Raw genomic sequence first — 11,427 nt, forward strand, 5'->3', positions numbered from 1 at the left:
GAAACATCCACAGCTAAGTACAGTGAACTCCTCTTGAATTCAAGGGCCATTGGGGATATTCCTATTGAGGTTACTCCCACTGCTTCCTTGAATTCATCACGAGGAGTTATTGTTGAGAGGGACTTGAAGTCTATCCCTGAGTCAGAGATCCCTGCTAGTTTCTCCAGCCAAGGAGTTTCAGCTGTTCGACGGATCTCCACTCGTAAGGATGGTATTATGGTGCCAACCTCAGTTCTTATTTTGACATTTTCATCACCACATCCACCAGCCACTGTTAAGGCAGGTTATTTGAACTGTAAGATATATATTCCCAACCCTCTCCAATGTTTTCAGTGCCAGCATTTCGGTCATTCACTGACATCTTGTCGTGGTTCTATGATGTGTGCTCGTTGTGGTGGCAAGGACCAGATGTCTATGAATGTAAACTGAACCCGCACTGTGTTAATTGTAGTGGTTCCCACCCCTCTTGCTTTAGGTCTTGCCCTAAGTGGGTGGAAGAGAAAGAGGTACAGCGTTTGTAGACCGTTCACAACATTTCCTATCCAGCTATTGTTCCCTACTCCATCTCAGACATATGCCACTGCACTATGCTCCACTGCTACAGTGGGAGTGCAGACGGACCTTTCCGTGCCTCCATCTGAGTCTTTTTCACACCATGTGAGAGGTCTTCTGCCCTCCATAGTTAATAGAGTTGATAGGTCTACATTGACTCCAACCTTTCCCCCAATCTCTATGCAGTACAGTAATTGTACTATTTACACTGATTCTCTTAGCTCTCTACTGGCCCTGGAATCGCTTAATATTAGTTCTCACCCTGTTCTCGTCGATATTCAACACCGATTGGCCCACTTTTCTCTATCTTCTGTCTCCATCCAGTTTTTCTGGATCCCTGGCCACGTCGGCATTCACGGGAACGAGTTTGCTGACACTGCAGCTATGTTCGTCTGCTCTGGTGCCATCACAGCCATGCCTGTCCCATACATGGACTGCGGTTCTGTCTTTAAGGCACGGCTTCGCGCCAGTTGGCAGTCGACTTGGAGTGAGCAATGTCATAATAAGCTTTTGCGGATCAAGCCTACTGTTGGTCTTTGGCCGTCTTGCTTCCATAAGGATCGGAAGGAGGAAGTAGTCCTGGCAAGGCTATGCATTGGTCACAGTTTTTTAACCCATCGTTTTCCTTTATCAGGTATTGACCCACCGATGTGTAGCCATTGTGACACTCAAGTCACAATAGCCCACATTTTACTGTCCTGTCGTCGTTACGATCATGAGCGGCGGCATTATTTTAAACATATATTTTCTAAGAGTTTACCCCTGACGTTGGACAGTGTCATTGGTAATGGTGACACTGTTCGATTAGATCATATTTTTAATTTTTTACGCACTATAGGTCTTTTTAATTGTATATAAATCTTTTATCAATATATATTGCTTTTAACTCACTGTTTTTACTGGTTGTTTGGAGCAGATAGCCTCATTGCTTTGTGCCATAAAACACCAAACAACAACAACAACCATGTATATTCACATTAATGACAATTTCAGGTTGTGCTAAAATAACAGTTTTTTCTATTAAATTGTGTTTTGTTTCATTAGTATGTTCCGCTAATGTTGAAGTAGTAATATTATTCTTTTTAACATTTCTTTTGTGTTCATTCATTCTGTATTTTAAATTTCATATAGTTTGTCCTATACAAACTCTTTCACATTCACAAACTAGAAGAAATTTAAAATGATAAATATTAAGAAGTTTAAATGAAGTGAAGTTTTGAAAGATACAGAAATAGAATTTCTGCTTTATAGAAATGAAAGCATTACTCATACTGAACAAGTAGTAATATGGACATAATGTACAAAAATTGTATGAAAGCTAATTCAGTAGTTTATAAACTATGATGTTTATGTTGAAGTTTTCCAAGTAAATGTTTTATGAAGTCATCATTCTTATTTAGAATTTGTTGATTTTACTTGCATTTGTTTGAAACATGGATATTCAGTTTATGGAATCTAATTGAATAGAAAGTATACAAGAATTATACTCTGAAATTCCCCATTAAATATTGAATATACATTTAGTGTTTTGTATCACTATATTTACTGACTTTTCAATTCATTGTATGTTGCAAAATAAATTTGGTCAACTCAGAACTTACCTTTGTCATGTGGCTGTCATTGATCTCAGTATTTGTAAACATCATCTTGATATATAGCAAGAACTGTTCACTATTGTTTATAAACTATATAAAGTCTTGCATACTAGTTTGGAATAAACAGATAATTATATAGACATCATGTATATGAAAGTTAATCCAGTATAAATTAAGATGTTTACATAAATAATAGTTGATGTTTTGTTAAGTATATATGATACTTGTTACTTTTACTTACACAGCAGCATATTGAGTTATAACAAAATATGAGTTTTATATAAAAACTGATTCATAACTTATCATCTTTCTATAAAGTTAAAGATACTGTAACAATTTCCAAATCCATGTGAGGAAAATTTCATTGAAATAATCTCTTGGTTTATAACTAAAAGTCCTTTTTAGTAATATTAATTTGTCAAAAAATTATTTGGAAAACTAATAAGTTTAAATGTAAATGAAATAGTGTATAGGAAGATACAGAGATAGAATTTCTGATTTGTAGAAATGAAAACTTTGCTTGTTTTAGTTTTAGGCAAATACAAGGTTAAAGCTTTATAATTTTGTCATCAACTGGTATATGTGTTGAAGTAGCCCACACTGTTTGTATGAGTGACCACATGACACCTTTTGTATTTCCTAATAAACAGTGGTATTAACGTCAGACAGCAGTTTATCTCAATGTCTACTGAAAAAGAAAGTGCTTTAAAACCACAAACCTTTTTTGAATTTTAATTGTGTAATACTTCAAGTGAATGGTTAGTGTTGCTATTTTAAATAGTCTCTATAATAGTAAAATGATTGGATAAACAGTAAGTCATTCATTTATTATATAGCAAAATGTACTTCAGATAGAAATGGAAAGAACTGCTGTATGTTGTTAGTTTCAGTCAGCAAACTTTCAACATGGATTTTCTACAATTTATTGGACTTTAGTGATAAACTTATAAAGCTAAACACGATAACTAAGCATCCTTTTCAAGACAAGCGTCAGGAAGTGTGAAAAGTGTGATTAGATCTTGATTAGATATCAGTACCTTAAAGTCATAAAAACAATTTGCTTTTTCATTCAATATTTATAAAACATTAGATATAATAAAATCCTTTCATGATTGACAATTATTAGCTATAAAATTTGCCTTGTTCAAATGATTTTTGATAAAAATTGACATGTGTAACAGTGTCATGATACTTGTTTTGTTAAAATAATAATTTTTATTTGAACATAACTAAATCTAGACATTGATGACATGTTGAGACACCTTATGATGAAGTCATCATAGCAGCCTAGCAATGCAAATTTGTAATGTTTATGCAATCTTACAGGACTTTCCACCTGGTATCTTCATCCGCTTATAGAAACCTTAGGAACAACATCAGCGTATAGTAACATCATCCACCTATAGAACCTTAGTAAGACCATCTGCCTATAAACCTTAGTAATACTATCCACCTATAGTAACAGACCCTCTGTGTGAAACCTTAGTTACACCATCATCCTACAGAGCTTTGGTTGAAAACTGTCATAGTTAAATCTATGTTTGTATTCAAATTGCCCTCAGTAATATACATAACATCTATAGTAACAACATCTGCCTATAGCAATAGCATCCACATACAGAACCTAAATATCAACATCCTCCTATAAACCTTAGTAACACTATCTATCTATAGTAATAGGCCCTCTGTGTGAAACATCAGTGACACTGTCTGCCTATGGTACCTAAGTAACATCATCAAACTATAAAAGTTTGGTAATGCCTATAGAAACTTTAGTAATATCATCCACCTATAGAACATTAGCACCATCTGCCTTTAGTAGCATATCCTCTGGTATCGAATTATATCACCCCTCCCTAAAACACTAGACCCTCTGGTTCCACTTTGTGAAATTATGATGTCACTCTTAGCAATGCTGTTTCTGTCTGTCCTAGCAATGTGCCCTGTGATGACACTTCATGAAACTGTCTCTACCCCCTTCCCCCGGGGTCGACACACGTGTGTTGCCCTATGACGGCGTGTCATGCAACAATCCTCATAACTACTGACATAGACAACTATGAAACAACACTCACTGCAGCTTTATCAGAAATAATAGAAAAAGTAATACTAAAAATGAAACCTAAAATGTGTATAAACTGAAATATTAATGAAGAAATAATGACTAAAATCAAAGAATAGAGAAAAGTAAGAAGGGAATACATACAAAAGAGGTCTAATCAAATTAAAACATAATACAATAAAGCATCGGCAGTCATCAATCTATTCATTAAACAAAAACAACAAAATAACTTGGAAAATATTTGTAATGACAGCAATCCAATCACATTCTGAGAAAAAATCAAATGCAACCAAATGCAAAATGATAACTACAGCCTTTTCTATAACAATCAAACATCTACAACACAAAAGGGAAACCTGAAATATTCCTACATTACCTAAAAGACACATTCTTACTCCCTAAACTACAACACTTTCAATAACAAATTTAAAAAGGTCAGTAAATAACTACATCTCGGAAAATAAACAAAAATTCAAATTAAATTTCCAGTAGATACAAACATGATACAAACAATTCCAAATAATTCCAACAATATATTTATGATATTTTCAGACATCTTAAGTAACTGAACAACAAAAATAAAAGATTACACTACATATCAAAATTTTTCTGCCTGTCTGCCAGAGTGCCTTAGGGCTCTCATAAACCTTCTATTCTATATACTTTATGTCAGTGACATAAATATACCATCTGAAGATGAAACAATAACAAAAGCCTCCTAATTTGTGGATGATATACCAATAGGATCTTCCTTAAAAAGCCTAATAAAATAAGCTAAACTCTTACAACATCAACTAACTTGTATACAGATATGGTGCTCCAAATGAAGAGTAATCTTCAACCTGAATAAAACCCAACTCATTATTTTTTACACAAAACTGTGTAAAAAGAAAAGAGATATAAACCAAATTTACACAAAGATATACAACATAGAAATACGAAACACAAAATCAGTCAATTTCCTTGGCATTACGTAGGATACTAGATTAACTTGGAACCATCACATAGAAATATCAGAACAAAAACCATATCTTGGCTAAGTATCCTTAAGACTTTAAACAAACAAATGTTATGCAAGTCACTAGTATGTCCAAGTATAGAATACAGATGCTTAGCAGTACTTAATATATCAGGCAACAATTAACTAAAACTAAAAATAATTCAACAGATAGCAGTTAGAATAATAACCAAACTAGTTACCTACACACACAAACCAAAGAACTTCATAGATCAACCAAATTCCCATACCTTAGATATAGATTATTCTCATTTGGTAGTGACAATTGCAATCTAAGTTCAACAACTTTTTTAAGATGCAGTAAAATACTTAGTTGAAGTAGTATTCCCAACGTGAGCTTACAGCCCTAAAAGACTATTGTAGACAGGAATATTGCCTATGAAGGGTATTACCCAAAACCTTGAGAGTGAATATCATTATGAACAAAAACTCCACCTGATAAAGTGTCATAGCTTAAAAAGTCAGAAAAATGCATTAGCCTTGAAGAGAGGCCCCCTCTTCCATGTGAAGAACTATAACTGAAATCAGATCAAGTTAACCCTCAACTTCTCAACTCTCACATCTTACTCTTGTTATTGGTGCCCCCCCCCCTTGACATTATACCCACTGCCAAAAAACTCTCCTTTCCACAAAGACCTCTGCTAACCCTACTCTTACCCCTCAAGTAGTGTTAAACCTCAGCTACATTTCCTTCACAAACACTTCTATGATGGATGAGGGGGGACCTCAGTTCCTGAACATCCTTGGGGAAATTCTCCACCCCTAAATCTCCAACTTTTGACTTTGACCACAGTCCAAATGGTATGATGCTGAATTATACAAGCCACCTCTTGTACTAAAAGCAGTCTTAAGCCTCTTCTCATCATTCAGCTTGATTTGCCAGATCCATAGTATTGGACCAATGGAGGCATTAATCTGTTGATGGTAAAGGAAGGGGGGGTCAACTCAATTTACCAAGTTTATTGGCCTAAAATCAACATAGAACCTTGATGCAACTTCCTTTTTCGTGATGATCACTGTTGGCAAGATGTTCTCTTCAAGTGTCTCCCTGAACTACACAGTTGCTGCCCATTTCATCTTTGTTTGTCTATCAAGAGTGATAATACTCACTTACTTATGATTTATTCATTTTGCAGTTTAAAAAAGCAGACAGAAAGTATAGCAAAGAATAATCCGTGTTTTGGTGTTTTAAAAACATATTTATGCATTTTCATTTTACTAAATTAAAAAGACATTTGTATGTGTACAGTACCTTTGTATGTGTCTGAAAAATAACACATTCAACGTAGATATTATAATAAGTAATTATCATAGCTTCAAAAATATAGAAATTATTAACAAATTTATTTTGCTTTCTCAGTGAATGAATCCAGAATTATTTTCACTCTCCAGTGTTAAATAAAAGCAAAATATTAAAAGTTATATTCTACTTTTTTGTGTGTTTAGTGGGAAAGAGATGAGGCAAGTAAATTGTTAAAAAGACAAGTAGATTTTTCTAGGTTTTTCTCGGACAAAATAAAAATTAGATTTGCTTTTAATCATGAATTTTTTTTATCACTGAAATGTGTAAGTTCAGTGAAGAAATAAAATAATCCACAAAGAATGTAGAGGCCTAATCTGTTCTTTGATTTGCTGCTCCTTCTACAGTAGACTAGTTTTGTCAATTGCATAACTCATCAGAACTACTTGGAAGTGCAAATTAGAGAAGTACAGTAAGCCTCATACAGAGAGTTAAGTATTTTGGGTTATAAGTGATGAATAAAGGATTTTACATCAAACCCTGAAGAGATTTAATTTTGTTTGTTATTGTTCTGTCTTGTACTGTTTGTGTGTGTGTGTATGTAGAAGACTTTTCAAATGTTATTTTAATAATATATTTAATGTTTGTAAGGAGTTGAATTATAATGCATTTACATAAAGTGTATTTATTGATAATATAAAAACAATAAAAAATATCATATTTTGCATCATGATTTAAATATAAACATATCAGACAGCAGATAATGCACTGACACCCTAGTTTTTACAGTTGATTTTAGAAAAATTTGTTGTTGTTTTTTTTGTGACCGGTTACTTAGTACTAGACACTTGAATATATTTCTTATTTGAATATTGTGGTATATTGTATTTTCTTTTATCTATTCAACAGGAAATAGACATTGCTTTTGAATTAGAATATAAAGGTGGCTTTCAGTTATCTCTAGATGTTGAGATGGTGCTGCGGCATTCAGCATTTCTTTCAGTTCAAATGACACAACTTAAAGGCCTGATGTGTCTTCAGTTGACTCGCTTTCCATATACCCATTGGTCTTGTTCATTTTTTGAAGTAAGTAATTTTCCTTTGTTATTTGGTGAAAATTTTCTCTGTGTCTTCAACAGCAACTATGGATCATGGAAAATATTTGCTAGGCAGCAACAAAACCATTAATGTTTTCTGATTGCTAATTTATTCTTTTCTTTGATCAAACTCATATCTTGTGAAAGGTACCTATACACTAATGCTAAGAAAGATAAAGGTAGACTTAGAAAAGGAGGAGCCCAAGTTATTGGAACTTGTTTAAATGTAGGTTTTCTTTACAAACAGTTTGAATCATGTCTTGACACACTTAGTCAGAAATTAGTCAGTAAGTGCAGAAGTTCTGATTTCATGTGAAGATGTATAGAAGGTATACCTAGTTTTTAGGAATATGTTTAGAGTACCTGCCTTGAAGATTTAAAATTTTTAACATGCCCAAAACTACTTAGTGTACTATACGATTGAAACTGCATTGATCATTGACTCAAAGTGTATTTTGATGAATGGTGCATGGAATTTATTTCTAGCTACAAGTAACTTTCACCCCTAACATTATTAGTAACAGGGACTTGTTTTGTAGTCTTGTACTTACTGTATGACTGTTGCTTATGTTTTTGACATTTGTATGATTATAGATAGATGTCATATACATATATGTCATACAACCAAGGGGGCTATAAGGGGTGGGGGTGGCAGCTGCCACCCTAAAATGTCACTGAGAGCAAATGGCTCCTGGATCCACGACCCAAGGGTGTGTGTAAACATATTCACAGGGTATCAAGTACCGATCAAAGTTCTGGCTTTGTTTTGTTTATTAAAACTGTATCATAAATCCCCCCCCACCCCCCGAAAATGCTTCCAGTGCACCTTCATACATTGTGCATTGTGCCTGTGAAACATAGTATACTATTAATAATTAAGGTATCTTTCATCTCAGACTATTTTTTAATGTTTGTAAATAGTGCCATAGTTGTTTTGAAGGATCCCCCTCCCCTGGAAATCATAATGCATGACCTTAGTACTGTTGAAGGTTTAGGGGTGATGATGTGAAACAAAGTGTTTCATTTATTCAAACATGAATTACATTCAGTAAATTGACAATATTATCACTTGCTAAATTAACTCTCTTCATGGAATCCAGAAGTCCAAAATATTAAGTTTTTTGTACAAAAATATAATTTTCCTGTATAGTTAATTGAAGAGAGCTTATGGATACTCAAGATGCATCCTGAGTTAATTGTAAACCAGACAGCATCATCTTTAGTTCTGTAACTATGAATTTTCTTTATAAAACAAAGGCAATTATCATTCTGATAATATCATTCCAGTCACCATAAATCAGTTGTACGGAGTCTGTAGGGAGGAAATGTTCTCTGCAGACCACTGACGTTTTTGTAGGCTTCCACTTTTTAGTCACAGTACTTCCTGTCTGTCTCATCAATACAAGTCACATCTTCATTGTTTTATCCTAAGATAAGTAATTTCCTCTTCTATAAAGGTACTAGGAGACTTGGTATTTTGTTTACTGGCTGGTTGTTGCCATTTTAGTACTCTGCATTATTTGGTGGCATTGAATTGGAAAGTGATAATGGTAGTGCTACCATAAAGTGAGATTGTAGGATGTAAGGTCCCTCATTTGGCAAACCAGTTTTTATGATGTTCTTTGTACAATCTGTGAATTATAATCAGGTATAGTCCACCCTAGTTGAAATATTTTCCATAAGGAAGTTGAGATTTTGATATTATTAGACTAACTTTATCTTGACTCTAACATGTGCCTGCTGATAAAAATAAGGTGTGGTATCATGGCTGTTTGTTTGTTTATTGATTAATGATATTTGCTTGAAAACTAACAAATGAAAAATTATAAACTTTACAGAAGTGCATGTATGCATAAAAAAAGAAAATGAGAACCATTTAAAATCAAAATTAGAATAAAATTAAATCCTTTTAAAAATATAAAAACAATAAGCAAATCCTTTAAAATACATTAAGTGAAATCCAAGATAAATAGGTAAAATGAAGAATTTTTTAAGATTGTATTTTGTATCATTTTGTATGAAAACTTTAAAGTTTATGAAATATACAGTGTAAAAATTTGATTTGTTAATTGTTACTGAGGGATATGCAATCAGTGGCAATATCACATTGATTAAAAACATTAGGAAGTTTATGGGAGAATAAAGAGAACAGAGACTCCTAATCATACAATAAAATACATTAAGGTTGTTATCTAAGTAATTCACACACTTTACAATATTAAACTTCTGAAAACATCAAGAAATTTACTTTGAACTTGAGGCTTACTCCATTCCTATGAATCAGTCTGTGCTAACTTAGGTTTATGACTCAGCTGACTTGCTGGGTTGGCTTTCTCTAAGTTTGACTGATTTTAATACATTTTTAATCTAGCTTTTATATGTTTTAGTTACTGTGGAATGCATGGGAGTGAACTGGATGGAACTGGTTAGTTCACAAGGATTGCATTACTTTTAGGCCATTTCTACTCATTATCATCCACAGGCTTATTAGTATTTACATGCTGATTTCCAGCTATGAAAACCTCTGATGCTTTTTGAGCTTATTCTTTTTATCAAAGAAACTCCATTTATGTCATACATATTTTATCTTCCAATAAAGTACTCTCCCTCCGCTTACAAGATTAGCTTTTCTCATTTTGTGCTGCCTTCCATATGCAAACTTTTTTTAGAAATGCATATCACAAGCCTTCATCCTCCCTCTGTCGGAACCTATCTCTCATGCAAATCATCATGCATCACCTCTCCACCAACTGGAGAGCACTACCATCACATGACACAAGAGGATCCCTCTATGCACCACTACCGAACTATCACTATTTGTTCGGCAGCTGTCGAGTTCAGACATTCTTTTTTACATTGTTCAGTTACCTTGAAGTGGTTTATTTTTTTCTTAACTATACTTCACAGTTGTGGAGTTAATATTTTAATAAAGCATTATTTCCTCATCTTTCCTGCTTATGAGTTCCGAAGTTACAGTCACCACTTAGGGTACTTTGCCAGCATCTGATGCCGTATCTTCAGTCATGGGCAACCCGTTTGGGATATATCATAGCTCAATTGCCAGGAGATTGAGTGGTGTATGAGCCAAACTTTCTCGCCTACTTCGGCCCCACTTCCTCACTAGCCTTTCATGCCAAGCCAGACTGAAGACGATTTTGATCATTTGTCATGAGTTTACTGCATCTTCCCATTCACTACCTGATGATTCAGCTCAATCTTCATTAGTCTTTTCAGACTTTATTTCTCAGGTATGTAATGTTTTGTCTCTTACACCTATTTCCTATAACCTTAGACCTTCTCTCTTACATTAAACAACTTTCTGACCCTATTTAGGCTTTCCCCATCCCCCAAATATTAGGGTTCACTGGACTGATTTGCCACACAACTGGGGAAGGGTGTTAGTATGTCTTGTCCCCCACATATCTTGAATCAGTTCGCCCTTGCTTATAATTGGGCAGACTTTCCCTTTCTTGACCAACAGTTGTTGAGGTTGGTTCAACATGTTTGGGGGGTGAACCAAGATTACCCTGTCGAACTTACCCAAGCTCAATTTTATCACCTTCATCTCACCTTCACGACCCTTTCAAGGTACCTTTCTTCCTTTCACCTTTTGTCAGAGGCTTTTCACAGGAACCTTGAGGGGTTTTCTGCTAAAATTCACTCCATTCTTACTCCTATATTGGCTTGTCTGTCATCTTTGGCTCTCATGCTGGAAACGTTTTTTTGTTATTGTTGGGACCTCTTGGGCTGTGATGCAGTTTTGCTGTGGGCCTGTCTCCAGTCTCCTTTTCTGAGGGACCTCCACATGGTGCTGTTTTAGTGCTGTATGTCATTTCATTTCTTCATTTCTTCAACACCCGTCT

The 11,427-nt window shown here is 34.4% G+C and overlaps 1 protein-coding gene across 1 annotated transcript in view; it reads left to right on the forward strand.

The window, feature by feature from the left end:
* The window catches only part of LOC106466243 (PDZ domain-containing protein 8-like), a gene marked incomplete at its 3' end in the record, with an annotated part of 176,655 nt that overhangs the window by 70,274 nt on the left and 94,954 nt on the right, over nt 1-11,427 (forward strand). Inside the window, exon 5 of the mRNA XM_022394222.1 lies at nt 7,377-7,553. Within this exon, the coding sequence (XP_022249930.1) occupies nt 7,377-7,553 (177 nt within the window). The remainder of the gene's footprint in view (nt 1-7,376; nt 7,554-11,427) is intronic.

The sequence above is a fragment of the Limulus polyphemus genome, unplaced genomic scaffold (assembly GCF_000517525.1).
Source record: "Limulus polyphemus unplaced genomic scaffold, Limulus_polyphemus-2.1.2 Scaffold2203, whole genome shotgun sequence".
Lineage (NCBI taxonomy): Eukaryota > Metazoa > Arthropoda > Merostomata > Xiphosura > Limulidae > Limulus > Limulus polyphemus.